Genomic DNA, 13,447 nt, shown 5'->3' with positions numbered 1-13,447 from the left:
CGGGCGGGCGCCGGGGAGACCCAACCGCCGCGGACGACGCGGTGGAAACCGAGACGCGGGGGGTGTGCGGTCGGGGAAGGAACGCTTGAGCCAGAAAGGGAGGCTGGAGCGGGAGGCCCCGAGCGTCTGGGGCGGCGGCAGGGCCATCCCGAGTGAAAGTGGGGCCCAGGGAGAGGGGCCAGAAGCGTTCCGGTTCCCGCCCCGCGACTCCCGGCTGCGCCTCCAGTAGCGTCCGGGACGCCCTGGGCCCCTCGCTCCGCCCCCAGAGGCTAATCAGACCGTACCATACCTTGACAGGGGTGGGGCCGTCGTGGGGTAGTCCTGCAGGGCGCGTCGGAGGGCTTTGCCAGAAAGACTAGGATTGTTCGTGTTACTCTGGAGGGTCTTCGGTAGCACGCTTCCCCTGAGTCGGCTAGAGCCCTCCGCGATCCCTGAAGAGCTGGGGGAGTCCGCCCGTGCTCCCCCCTGCCCTTCCACACTTGGTGCGTCCCGCCGCGGCGCGTAGGCGGGAGGCGTACTTAAACCCCGACGCAGGAGGCGGGGCCGCTCAGTCCTCGAGGCGGCGGTGCTCTGCGGCGGTGGAATCTCGTTGCTTGTCGGCCTGTGCGCGCGTGCGCGGACATGGCCTCCAACGGTATGTGAGGGCGCGAGGCGGCGGCGGCGCGCCAGCCCGGGCTTCGTTTCCTCTGAGCTGGGCTTTTGTTTTTCGGGGGGACCTGGGCGGCGATCGCGTGGAGGGTCCTCTCGCAGCCCGGGCGGGAGGCGGCGGCAGGGTGGAAGGGGGAGGCCCGTGTCGCCATCTTGTTTCGCTCCTCTGGCGCCTTGCGCGGGGCGGGGGGCGTCTTGCCTTCGCGGTCGCTTCACTTGACATGAGATCTGAGAGCAGCGCCGCTGGGGGATTGGAAACGGGAGACACGGAGGGAAAGGCTCGGCCCGGAGCCTGCCTTCCCCGCGCTGCCGGCCGCGAGCTCGGCCCGCTTTGTCGCAGTGCTGCATCCGGGCACTCGGCGCGCGCACGCGCCCTGCTGGCCCCTCCCCCGGTCTCGCGGCGCGGGCCCCTCCCGCCGCGCCGTAGTCCTGCTTTTTGTCGCGATACCCTCCGCCGGGGGCTCCGCGGCTGCGTCCGCGGTGGGCCTCGCCGCCGGGTCCCTCGGGAAGGGGCGGGACCGCCTGCTTCCCGCCTCGGTCGCCACGCGGCCGGGGGCGGAGGCCGGGGATCGGGGCCGTGCGCCCGCCTAACGGTTTGGGGAGCCGTCGCGGGGGCTCGTCGAACGGGCTTGGGACGCGCCCCGCGGGTTCTGCCCCCTGAATTTCCGCTTCCTGACGTGGGAACCGAGAGGAGCGGCCGCCCGAGGCCACACCCTCTCGCGGCCCTCGGCCCTGTGCTGCGGGGGAAGCGCTTCGCTTCCTGTCCCGAGACGGGCTGGTGTGGGGGTCGGGCCTTCGTAGCTTGGCCGAGACCCCGCACAGCCCCGGGAGGGCAGCGCGGAAGAGAAGGCGGAGCCTTCGGAGGTCGGGGCTCGGGACGGGGGCACCGTGGATCGGCCTTCCCCGGCCGCTGTGGATCCCTGTCCTGTGGATTCGGGAGAGTTCTCTCGGTCCCCCGGCTTTGCGCTGAAGCCCGCTTGGCCGTCTCCAGGACGGGGCAGAGCGTGACGCCCCGCTGGAGCCGTGCCTCTCCTAAGGCCGTGGCCGAGAGGGCGGAGGCCACATCGGCGCGAGTGCGGCCTCCGGCTCGCGGGAAGCGTCGCGCTTCCGTGTGTGACGGCGGCGGGACCGGCGGTGACCCTGCAGAGTGGGCAGGAAAATGAAGTCCGTGTGCATTTGTGCAGTTCCTGACCCGAGTTAAAGTTGCAGAAAATCGTAGTTCTCTAACCCGATTCCATGGTTTCTTCCGCTAGTGGTAGGACTTAGGGTTTGTGAAGGTTTGGTTTTCCTTTCATTTCGTTCCTTTCAATTTCCTTGGTGGTGACCTGCCAGCCTGTCCTTCCTCTCCCAGGAAGTTGTTGCCTTTTTTGCAACACGGTTGACACTGTCTCCCGGCCGGGCCCCGGCGTGGGTTGAGAACCTTAGTTCTGTTGGACTCTAGGGATGGCTGAAGGTAACGAAGTTGTGTTTTCTCTTGCAGACTATACCCAGCAAGCAACCCAAAGGTGAGTGTCATGTCGGGGTCTGCAGGTGGTCGAGTGGCAAGGGGTGGCCAAGGTCACATCTTTTCCTGATGGAACCGCTACTCTCTCTCTAGCTATGGGGCCTACCCCACCCAGCCTGGGCAGGGCTACTCGCAGCAGAGCAATCAGCCCTATGGACAGCAGAGTTACAGTGGCTACGGCCAGTCGGACACTTCAGGCTATGGCCAGAGCAGCTACGGTTCTTCCTACGGACAGACCCAGAACAGTGAGTCTGCTGCGGTGGGCTACCCGCCTCTTCCTGCTCTTTGTGAACGTGTAGCTCTTCTTAATCCAGGGCAGTGCTGAGATGCTGAGTTTCTCTCCACTTAGTCTGTATCCTTAAGTTTGTGGAGTCTGCATCTTTGCAGACAGACACTTAATGGGTGTGTAATTCTGGTTCCTTTTATTTTTGACTTTTTAATCTTCCTGTTTATGCGCCCCTTTTCCCCATTTCCCCTCCGCAGTGAAACGTGGGGGAGAGAAAGGGAGAGTTTGAGGCTTTTCATGGAGGGAGGGGGTGATTTTCATTAAGATGTTTGAATTCAGGCTACTATGTATCCTGATGATACACAAGGGGTGGAATTTGCCCTGAGGTCCTGATATGTAAATAATGTGGGTTGCGTTTGTTACTACACATGTGTAAGCAGGTTAAAATGTTAATGAATAGGACTTTCTTGGGTCATGATTAGTAGTGGTCCTGAAGACTGGCTTGGGGCTGGGTGGGATGCGAGTGGCACTAATTAATACTGATAAGTTAGTATTAGCTTTACGGTGGAAGGGAAGGGCATCCTCCACCAAGATAGGATTTCCAAGCAGCTTTAAAAGGCTGATTTTCCAAGTACGGGGAGAATTAGGATGTATATGTTTTCTTCAGCCTGTTTTCTCGCTTTTCTCATAGTCTTTGTGACTTTTCTTTTCCTCATAGCAGGCTATGGCACTCAGTCAGCTCCCCAGGGATATGGCTCAACTGGTGGCTATGGCAGTAGCCAGAGTTCTCAGTCATCTTATGGGCAACAGTCCTCTTATCCTGGCTACGGCCAGCAGCCAGCTCCTAGCAGCACCTCGGGAAGGTAAGAAATTTTGAGGGGAAGGCTTGGAATGTGCTTAGGGCTGAATTGATCAGGAATGGTGCATCAGCAAAAGGAGCAAGTAGGAGTAATTGTCGGGGGAAGGGGTAGGAATCTTTGAAATGGGGGTTGGGTACAGAGGTGGGGTGTGCAAAACATAAAGTTGTAGATCTGCTGGCATTATGATTCTGTTTTTTTTTTTTTTTCTTTTTCCTTAGTTATGGTAGTGGTTCTCAGAGCAGCGGCTACGGGCAGCCCCAGAGTGGGGGCTATGGCCAGCAGTCTGGCTATAGTGGACAGCAGCAAGGCTACGGACAGCAGCAAAGCTCCTATAACCCCCCTCAAGGCTATGGACAGCAGAACCAGTACAACAGTAGCAGTGGAGGTGGTGGCGGAGGGGGTGGTGGAGGTGAGGGGTCTTTAGCTGTGTCTCTTGTCTATTTTCTGTAGAGATTTATATGCACTGCTTGGCCCCTTGCCCTAAAAGGTTCTTAAAATTTTTGCATTCCTGTTTCTCATCTGGCTTTATTTTCATTGTCTTATATCTTTTGGCAGTGTTTAATGGCAATGTGCATTTTTTTTGTTTAAAGAATCCTTTCTCTCCTGACAGGTAACTACGGCCAAGATCAGTCCTCCATGAGTGGTGGCGGCGGCGGTTATGGCAATCAGGACCAGAGTGGTGGTGGCGGTGGCTACGGGGGAGGCCAGCAGGACCGTGGGGGCCGCGGCCGGGGCGGTGGCGGTGGTTACAACCGTAGCAGCGGTGGCTATGAACCCAGAGGTCGTGGAGGTGGCCGTGGAGGCAGAGGCGGCATGGGGTAGGTGTTCTTGTGAGCCAGGGAGTAACTAACATCAGTGGGGGGAGTGTGGAGGGTTGCATGAATCTCCCTTGAAGCTCAGTTTCTTAGTGCATGATTAGTTTTATTCTAGGGATCTATGAGGGTTTGGAGTTGGGGGCATTGGTGGTTTCTTTGTACATCCCCATTTTTTGGAGAGCATTTGGGAGCCCGAACTTGTATCACCCACACCTCTGCATAGAGATTTGAGTACTGACACTTGTATATCCAAAGAAAAGGGCAAAAAATACATAAGTGTATATGGATTGGGAGTCATTGATATCCTAGGCAAGAAACATGGAAGTAAAGTCTACTTTTTCTGCAAAGGAAACCGATGATCCCACTCCTGGTAATAGGGAAACTTGTTACATGTATTCCCATGTGTCCTCTAAAGGAGTTGTTAATGCTTAACGTGATGACTTCAGCTTCCAGGAGTTGGCTTCTCTTCCCGTATTCTGTAGTCATTTGAATCCATGAGCTTGATTTGTAGTGATTTTGACTGGCAGTAATGATTTTGTGTGTGACTCGGTTATGGGGCTGTCTGAAGTGTGCAGACTTTCTGGACAAAATAACGCTTGACAGTGGTGTCTGATCTATTTGCTCCACTGTCCCCTTCCCTGGTTACTTGTCCAGCTGGACCTTCTCTTTCTACTCCTTCCCGCTGTAGTTGATTTTGAAGTAAAACCTTAGATTTGATGTTAAAGCATTGGTCAAATCTGTTGGTAAATATGATTGGAAGGACCCTCCTGTGTCTCCCTTTGAAAAGGGGGGGAATGTCAGTGTGTTAACTCCTTTTTTGGAAAAAGTAGGTTTTTTAAATGAGGTGGTATGTGGTAAGTATTCAGAGGTGGGTGGGGGCAGTCTCAAAAACCGTACAAAAATAAGGAAAACTCTGTTGTGTGCGTGTGTTTAATGCAAAACTTTAAAAAGAAAAACAACTGTTATGTGACTGTTAACTTGCTCTGCATTTTATGTGCCACAGGTATGAAAGGTGACATTGCAAAATACTCCGCTCTTCTCGCAGTGTAGAAGGGGTGACCCCGGGGGTGGGGGGCAGATCAAAACCAGCTCAGTAGTTAGGGTAGGGCTTAGCTGAGTTTGTCTTGCTTTAGGGGACATTGCCTTTGGTTTTGACTTTTTATGGAATGGGGTTGGGTCTGCTTGCTGCTTTCAAAGCAAAAACCACAAAAATGTGTTCAGGGCTACCCCAGCCTGGTGTGAAATGTCTTCTGGGTGAATTGGGGTAGGGTTTTTAAATCAACTACTGGGTTGTCAACCACTCACGACAAGAGGAATAAACATCTGCTACGTCGGAAGAACAACCAAGGAAAATGGGTCATTTTTTTTTCCAGAGGAAATAGATACATAACCTTTTAAAAGCAAAATCCTTAAAAACTGTGTCTGAGAAATTGCACACGTGTGTGTGACATGCTCAAAGGTCAGACAAGGGGTGGTCAGGAAGGGGAATGTATTTTAGTAGCCACTTGTATCTTTTTTCCCAAAACACCTACCCATGTTTGGGGAATGTTAAACAAAAACAAAAACAAAACAAAACAAAAACCGCCCTTTTGTAGCCGTTGGAAGCTTCATGTCCTTTCTTCTAACTTGTCTTCTCCAGCGGAAGTGACCGTGGTGGCTTCAATAAATTTGGTGGTAAGTGAACAGAGTTTCCAAAATTCCCAACTCCCAGCAATGCTTTGTCTGATTGTTCATTTGCAGATGTCTTAGCGTGTTTTAAGTGTCAAAAGGTTTTGAAGTGTCCAGAACCACCTCCAGAAAGGGGTGGGGTAGATTGCCACCTGCTGCCAGATGTGTGCTAACCCTGGAGGCAGGCGGGGGAAGACTCCGCAGTCGTCTGGTGCCAAATTGGTTTGACCCAGGTTAAAAAGAGGTGTTCAGTAGGCCTCTGACAGGAGTGTTGCCACCTCTGGCATTTAGTGACCACCATTACGAAAAACTGGAGAGTGTGTGCTGGAACACATGGTGCCAACTTGGCTTTAGGATCTTTTTGATCAGTGTGTCCAAGGTTAGTGTGTGTGTGTGTGTGTGTGTGTGTGTGTGTGTGTGTAACAACCTCCAAATGTTTTAATTCTGGAAGGGGGATGTGAAATGCTGTCCTGCCCTGAGGATGGTGAAGTTGGTATATATTTATTATATATTAAATGCTGAATGGTGTCAATGCAATTCTACATCTACGTGCTTAAACTCAACTAAGACGGGCAAATAGAAACTAGCTCTGGGAAGGAAGGTGTGGACTACTATACGACAAGAAAGGTTTGGGAGCATGTGTGGCTCATGGGAAATAACCAGGTCTTAACAGCACAAACTGAATTCATGGAAAAATGGCAAATTTGAGAAGTCTCCCAGTAAGCTGGAACTTTTCTGGTTTGGTTAACTAACAAAAAGGTTTCTTGATTTGTCTCAACATTTAAAGCCAAAGGCTCGGGTTCATGATTTAGGTGTCAATTGAGTGTGGGTACACTATATATGGTGGATTCAGATAAACTTCGGTCAAAGATGGTCTCTGGAAAAAAAATAGAGGCTGCATTATGGAAATAAGATTTCTGGTCTGTTCCCTGGGACATGCTTTAAAAATACAATAGTTATTATGTATGTTTTTTTATTTTCATGTGGTTGGGGAAACAACACGGTTTTAAGAATGGTTTGTAAAGCTGAAATTAAAAATTGTTCCACAAGGGATAAGTGTCTTTGGTGTTAAAGTTTTGGAGAAACTGGACGGATGCATATCACATTGATGGTGGTGAGCCCGTTTCTCTCTGGGGCGAGAGAATAGGGCCAGGCTATGAGTTGGTTTTGTTAACTGCAATGGGTCGTCTCCCTCCTGACCCCCCCAGTCTGTGCTGAGGACATTTCCCAGCCTGAGCTGGGGGAGGCAGAATTTTCTGAAGTGTGGAGTTGTTTCTGTGGGGATTCAATTACATACAGATCTTAAGAAAAGGGGCTTGTGTCTTCCCCAGCCCTGTCTAGGATTTTCTCTGGGTAGGCAACCCAGGACAGGGTTTGGATGAGGCTATGAGCACTTACCTGATGATTTTGCAAGAATGTGAATTGGTGTTAATTTTTTTCCTTATCTGTCTCTTCCTGTTGACTAACAGCTTCTCTTGTTTGTTTGTTTTTTTTTTTTTTCATGTCACTTAAGGCCCTCGGGACCAAGGATCACGTCATGACTCCGGTGAGTCCATAGCTGGCATGAAAGAAGAGCTAGTGTGGTATTGGGACTTTCCTGGGCTGTTCTTGGACACTTCAGAAATCTGAAAAAGCAGGGGTAGAGGGGTGCCTAGGTGGCTTGGTTGTTAAACTGCCTTCTGCTCAGGTCCTGCTCCAGGGTCGTGGCGTCAGCCCCACATTGGGCTCCTTGCTCTGGGGTGGGGTGGGGTGGGGGGAGTCTGCTTCTCCCTCCGTCTCTGCCTGCCACGCCCCATTTGTGTGCACTGTCTCTGTCAAATAAACACAGTCTTTAAAGAAGAAGAGGGGCGCCTGGGTGGCCCAGTCGGTTAAGCATCTGTCTTTAGCTTATGTCATGATCCTGGGGTCCTTGATATAGAACCCAGGGTTGAGCTCTTTGCTCATCTGGGAGTCTGCTGCTCCCTTGCCCTCTGCCTGCTCCTGTCCTTGAGTGTGTTCTTTGTCAGAATGAATGCATAAAATCTTTTTTTTAAAGATTTTATTTATTTGACACAGAGAGATCACAAGTAGGCAGAGAGGCAGGCAGGCAGAGAGAGAGAGAGAGAGAGAGAGAGAGGAGGAAGCAGGCTCACTGCCGAGCAGAGAGCCCGATGCGGGACTCGATCCCAGGACCCTGAGATCATGACCTGAGCCAAAGGCAGTGGCTTAACCCACTGAGCCACCCAGGCGCCCTGAATGCATAAAATCTTAAAAAAAAAAAAAAAAAAAGGAACAGGTGGAGAAGGAGGAAAATCAAGGGAAGGGAGTTCAGGTGTCGTCATAATCAGTACTGATCTTTAAACGAGTATCGGAAGTATCTCCTCGGTGGTTTCTTTCCCCAGCAACTTAGTAGGTCTGGGAGGATCCTGATAATCTGCATTTCTAAAAAGTCCCAGGAGATGGTGATCTATTTGTGTGTAGACCATGTTCTGGTACTGCTGATTTAGAGCAGTGGATTTTAAAAATGTGGATCATGTCCAAACTAGTAATTGCAAAAGACCCATAAAGGGAAGGATTTAGTCTCTTTTGGTGGTGTGTTGGATTTTAGTGTAAAAAAGGTTTCTTATCTTGGGTCTTCTTTTGAAAATACAAACACTGTTGTACTTAGTGTGTGATCTTGCAGTGAACTCCTGAGCCCTGGGTTTCTTCTGTGGATATTAACACATTTCAAGGGATAGTTAAAAATCACATTTAAATTTGTGAAATGGCTTAGCATATAGCCACTTAAATAATAGAAGGGTAGTGGGTTTTTTCCCCTTATTTGTCTTACCTTAAATCAGATTGGTTTCTTCAGAATTTTTTTCTTTGAAAGTTTAGTATCCAGTATTAGAGTTGGGTTAAGAGTCACTGACTCGTTTTACCTTTGCTGGTTTCCTTCAAATTCACATTTTGTTTTTTTTTTTTTGTTCAAGCAGAACAGGATAATTCAGACAACAACACCATCTTCGTGCAGGGCTTGGGCGAAAATGTTACCATTGAGTCTGTGGCTGATTACTTCAAGCAGATTGGTATTATTAAGGTACTGTAGAACATGGCGGGAGCTTTTCTGTTGGTTCTGCAGGCTTTTAGGTCCCACACATTAGTAAAAATAAAAGTCTTAATTGTTGTCCTCTCAACTTGGTGAGGAAAGAATATTAGATGTTGCCATTTTCTAAAAGGAAAGCACACTTCACACAGGAAAGCGTAGTTATTAAAAAAAAAAAGAGTGCCCTAAACTTTGTAGTTTCATTGGTAAACATAAAGTGAGAGATTGTTGTAATGATTTGAATTCAAGGTACATGTGAGGTAGGAGACAGTAACCGGGCAGGGAGGAGTCGAAATACGGTCATGATAAACCTCAGGTTCTTGAGAAGGAAGGTGGAAGGTGGGTTGTCCCATCATCTGAGACTCAGCGTTATCTCCTGTCGCTTTTTTCAGACCAATAAGAAGACAGGACAGCCCATGATTAATCTGTACACAGACAGGGAAACGGGCAAGCTGAAGGGAGAGGCAACAGTGTCGTTTGATGACCCACCATCTGCTAAAGCGGCTATTGACTGGTTTGATGGTGCGTATGAGGAGGCTGGGGCCGGGGGTGGAGGGATAGGGCAACTAGCCTTGGGCACCAGGTTACGTTTTGAAGGTTCCTTTTATGTCTCCCAGCACTTCCTGTCTGCTCCTTTAGTGTCTCTACACTTGACCATAACACAGGTGTAGGGCTGCCTGACTCCTGTGCAGTTAACAAATCTGTATATAACTTGACTTACCCAAAACTCCAATCATTTGCCTCCTTTTGACTGGAAGCCTTAGTAATTAGTTGATAAACACATACTTTGTGTATTGAATATTGAACTTGAGACAGGTATAAAGAGAAAATTCATTCAGTGTACTGTGCTGTATTGAAAAAACTCTGCATGAAAAAACTAACGCATGTTCAAGGGTAAACTGTTGTCTTTGGTTTATATGTCATCTGATTGTAAATCTTTACAGGAAGGTGTAGAGTCTGGGATTGTACTACACTTGCTTTTGGATCCACAAATCTTAACAAAAGGTCTCTTTTTATATCTTTACCTCATTAGGTAAAGAATTCTCTGGGAATCCTATCAAGGTCTCATTTGCTACTCGGCGAGCAGACTTCAATCGGGGCGGTGGCAATGGTCGTGGAGGCCGAGGGCGAGGAGGTGAGCTGCTGCTTGCTGCTGGTGGGAGAGGTGATGGATACAGTAAGGAGAGGGAAAGGAGGTTCGGCTGATGAAACTCGGAAGGGGAGCAGACCCATGTTTCTGTCTTTCCTAGGACCTATGGGCCGTGGAGGCTACGGAGGTGGTGGCAGTGGTGGCGGTGGCCGGGGAGGATTCCCTAGTGGAGGTGGTGGTGGCGGCGGCCAGCAGCGAGCTGGTGACTGGAAGTGTCCAAATCCGTGAGTGAAACCTTTTTTTTCTTAGTCCTGTAAATGTGTGCCATTTGATATTAGAGTTGGGATGTTTTCTGGGCAGTCGTCAAGGTCACAGCGAGGGGGATGGATTTGGCTGAGAGCTTACCTAGTTAAGGTTGTTAGAGTGGGAAAGCTACTAGACTGGGTTCAGTCTGTAGTTTTTGTTACTGGTTCTGCTCCTGAGAAGCCTTTTTGGAGGCCCCTGTTTTATTCACTGTTCGCTCTAAGGTCACTGGACTCTTCCTGATTCTTGGTCTTGTTTACTCCCGCCCTTGCAAACTAATTTTCTGTCTTTTTCTCAGTATATGTGAGAACATGAACTTCTCCTGGAGGAATGAATGCAACCAGTGTAAGGCCCCTAAACCAGATGGCCCAGGAGGGGGACCAGGAGGCTCTCATATGGGTAAGAAGGGACAGAGCTGATAATGAGGAGTTGGGATCACAAAGCCTGCCCACCCCCGTGAAGATTATTTATTATAGGCGGGGAGTAGGGGAAGCAAGCCAGCTCTACGCTTAGTGTCTGTGCTCAGTGTGGAGCTTGAAGCAAGGCTCAATCCCACAACCTTGCCTGACCTGAGCTAAAACCAAAAGTCAGATGCTTTTAACTGGCTGAGCCACCCAGGTGCCCCAGAAAGCCCTTCACTTGAAGCAGGGAGGTTACAGGAAATGTAGAAAGGATTTGGGGGGCATGTGGTCTATTCTGTTTCTTTTGTCCTAGGGGGTAACTATGGAGATGATCGTCGCGGTGGAAGAGGAGGCTATGATCGGGGCGGCTACCGAGGCCGAGGCGGGGACCGTGGGGGCTTCCGAGGGGGCCGGGGTGGTGGGGACAGAGGTGGCTTTGGCCCTGGCAAGATGGACTCCAGGTAAGACTCTAAATTAAACGAGGGCTTGACTGGGAATTTGTTAAACCGAAGTGCGGTACGGAGGGCGGGTGAGAGAATGACCTTGGGGATCTAGTCTGTAGGTGACGCTTAGATTCTTTACTCGTCCAGGTGAGCCTTTCTTGGGAGTGGGTTCGCAGGGGCTTGGGGGCTTGGGTGGATGGAGAGGCTGGCAACTCAGACCTAACAGAAGCTCTTTTTTGCAGGGGTGAGCACAGACAGGATCGCAGGGAGCGGCCGTACTAGCTCGGCTCCTGACGTTCTGCAGCAGCTTTCCTTCTCGTCCCCAGGGTCCCCTCATTATTTTGTAACCTTCCAACTCCTGATCACCCACGGGTTTTTTGTGTCGGACTATGTCATTGTAACCGTACCTCTGGTTCCCATTAAAAACCATCGTTTTAGTTAAATTGTTTTCCTCTTCCCCCTCTTCACTCCACTGGAGGATTGGTATCGGGGTCAGGAATGCGGGGAGTTTTTCTCGTTCAGACGGTCCTGCCTAGCGGGCACTGGAATAACTTGTTTCTGCTTAGCAGGAACTGGAATAAAGTGTTTGATGCTTGGTCCAGGGGAGAAAAAGTCAAGTGGCGTCTTTGAAAGTAGAGATTAAAACTTTGCTCTAATGGCAAAAATTGGATGTGTGAATGGGGTAAGTGAAGAACACGCGGTGTCATGACTGTGGCCCTGTATGTTTACTGTGTGCGAGTTTGTCTTTTACCGCATTTATTTACATGCTGGTCTTCGCTTACTACTCTGTCAGCTTGATACCCTTTTTAAGGTACTTGGCTCTTTTGACACTTTTCTAAGGGTGGGGCTCAAATTAGATTGGCTTTTGGGGCAGTATTCAGATGGACAGCTTTCAGATTCGCCAGCGCATAGCTAGCTAAATTGGATTTTTGGGACCTTTAGGATGGAGTGTGTACCTATTTCATGGCAGAGGTTCTGTGGCCTCAGGAGACAGGAGAGGCAGGAGATGGAGTGCATGGGTATTTGGCTCTCAGAATCAGAAGATGGTAGAGCCAGGACTGAGGACTAGTTTTAGGAATTTTCATTCCTTAGCATTTGGTTCTGAGATCACTGTTATTTTTTTTTTTTTTTAAATATTTTATTTATTTATTTGACAGAGAGAGATGACAGGCAGAGAGGCAGGCAGAGAGAGAGGAGGAAGCAGGTTCCCTGCTGAGCAGAGATCCTGATTTGGGGCTCGATCCCAGGACTCTGGGATCATGACCCGAGCCGAAGACAGTGGCTTAACCCACTGAGCCACCCAGGCGTCCCCTGAGATCACTGTTCTTAAAGGGGACAAAATGCTATCCCAAAACCTTCATTTGCTTAGGTCTTTTTTTTTTTTTTTTTAAACTTTAAAGCCAGTAAATTTTTATTTAAGGAATTTTTACATGTGATTCTTTCTGCTGCCAGTCGCTGTCAGTCACCATAGTTCCTCCAAAGTCAGAATCATAATCTTCAAAATAATCCTTTTTTTTTTTTTAAAGATTTTATTTATTTATTTGCCAGAGAGTGAGCGAGCACAGGCAGGCAGAGTGACAGCAGAGGCAGAAGGAGAAGCAGACTCCCCACCGAGTAAGGAGCCCAATGTGGGACTCGATCCCAGGATGCTGGGATCATGAAAGCAGCTGCTTAACCAGCTGAGCCATCCAGCTGTCCCCAAAATAACCCTTTTTAAAAGATCTTGATCAATACACAGTTGTCACTGTCACTCCTGTATAACAGGAACATAAAGTAAGGTTTCATTTCCGGAGACGATTATGTAAACTGAAGCCAGCCTCCCTCTACCAAATCTGTAGTATTACAAGTTGCATGGTTGTTAGCAACATAGAAGGGTTTAGCAAAGGACATCTGCAAGTAGAGACCTAGGTGTGTACTGTTCCGTATACTAGCTGTGTACGGTCAGATGAGAATATGAAATACGACCATTACCAAATCACGTATGGCTTGTGTTAAGTTTATACTGGACGGTGCTGATCTAGGCCATGGAAGTAGAACAGGTGATAAAATGTTCCCAGTAGGCTGAGTGCTAGCAAGGAGGAGAAGACCTAGTGGGAAGATGTTTCTGTGGTTGTGTCCACAGCAAATGAGAAACTGCGTGCTCAAAGCCTTGGTAATGACTCATTCGTTTAGGTCTTAAAGAGGTTGCTAAGTTTGAGGGAAGAGGGTTGGGAATGAGTTGATACGGTTAGCTGGGAAAGGAAAGTAGAGGTAGGTAGCTCCTTGCAGTTGAAGGGGAGTGCTCCTCTGCCCATTTTCCTGAAGATGGGGCCTGGGTAGGAGCTTTAAGGAGACTGTTGCTTCATATCCTGCCTAGACTTAGGGCTGAAATCACGGTATTTTGAGGTTTAGGGAGGGTGTTGGAGATAAAGGGTAGGGCTAATGA

General features: G+C 49.5%; 1 protein-coding gene and 1 non-coding gene across 5 annotated transcripts; one reads left to right on the top strand and one right to left on the bottom strand.

Annotated features, from left to right (window-relative positions):
- The first annotated feature begins 524 nt into the window (after positions 1-524).
- FUS (FUS RNA binding protein) lies at positions 525-11,465 on the top strand. Of its 4 annotated transcripts, none has more exons than XM_032328425.1 (15): positions 525-634; positions 2,129-2,153; positions 2,246-2,397; positions 3,100-3,241; positions 3,457-3,647; positions 3,849-4,056; positions 5,693-5,727; positions 7,235-7,267; positions 8,676-8,779; positions 9,178-9,307; positions 9,819-9,920; positions 10,036-10,159; positions 10,477-10,577; positions 10,893-11,040; positions 11,265-11,465. In XM_032328425.1, the coding sequence occupies exons 1-15, from the start codon at positions 622-624 to the stop codon at positions 11,302-11,304; spliced, it is 1,548 nt and encodes a 515-aa protein (XP_032184316.1). In that variant the 5' UTR covers positions 525-621; the 3' UTR covers positions 11,305-11,465. The 4 variants fall into 4 exon arrangements, with proteins under 4 accessions (XP_032184316.1, XP_032184317.1, XP_032184315.1 ...); XM_032328426.1 differs by having other exon boundaries at positions 3,097-3,241; positions 3,457-3,623; XM_032328424.1 differs by having other exon boundaries at positions 3,097-3,241.
- A 1,602-nt stretch (positions 11,466-13,067) lies between these two features.
- LOC116581577 lies at positions 13,068-13,184 on the bottom strand. Its single transcript, XR_004282120.1, has one exon. It is a non-coding gene; the product is annotated as a small nucleolar RNA SNORA32 (small nucleolar RNA).
- Between the last annotated feature and the right edge of the window lie 263 nt (positions 13,185-13,447).

The sequence above is a fragment of the Mustela erminea genome, chromosome 20 (genome assembly GCF_009829155.1).
Source record: "Mustela erminea isolate mMusErm1 chromosome 20, mMusErm1.Pri, whole genome shotgun sequence".
Classification (NCBI taxonomy): Eukaryota; Metazoa; Chordata; class Mammalia; order Carnivora; family Mustelidae; genus Mustela; species Mustela erminea.
This window is presented reverse-complemented; position numbering and strand designations above follow the sequence as displayed.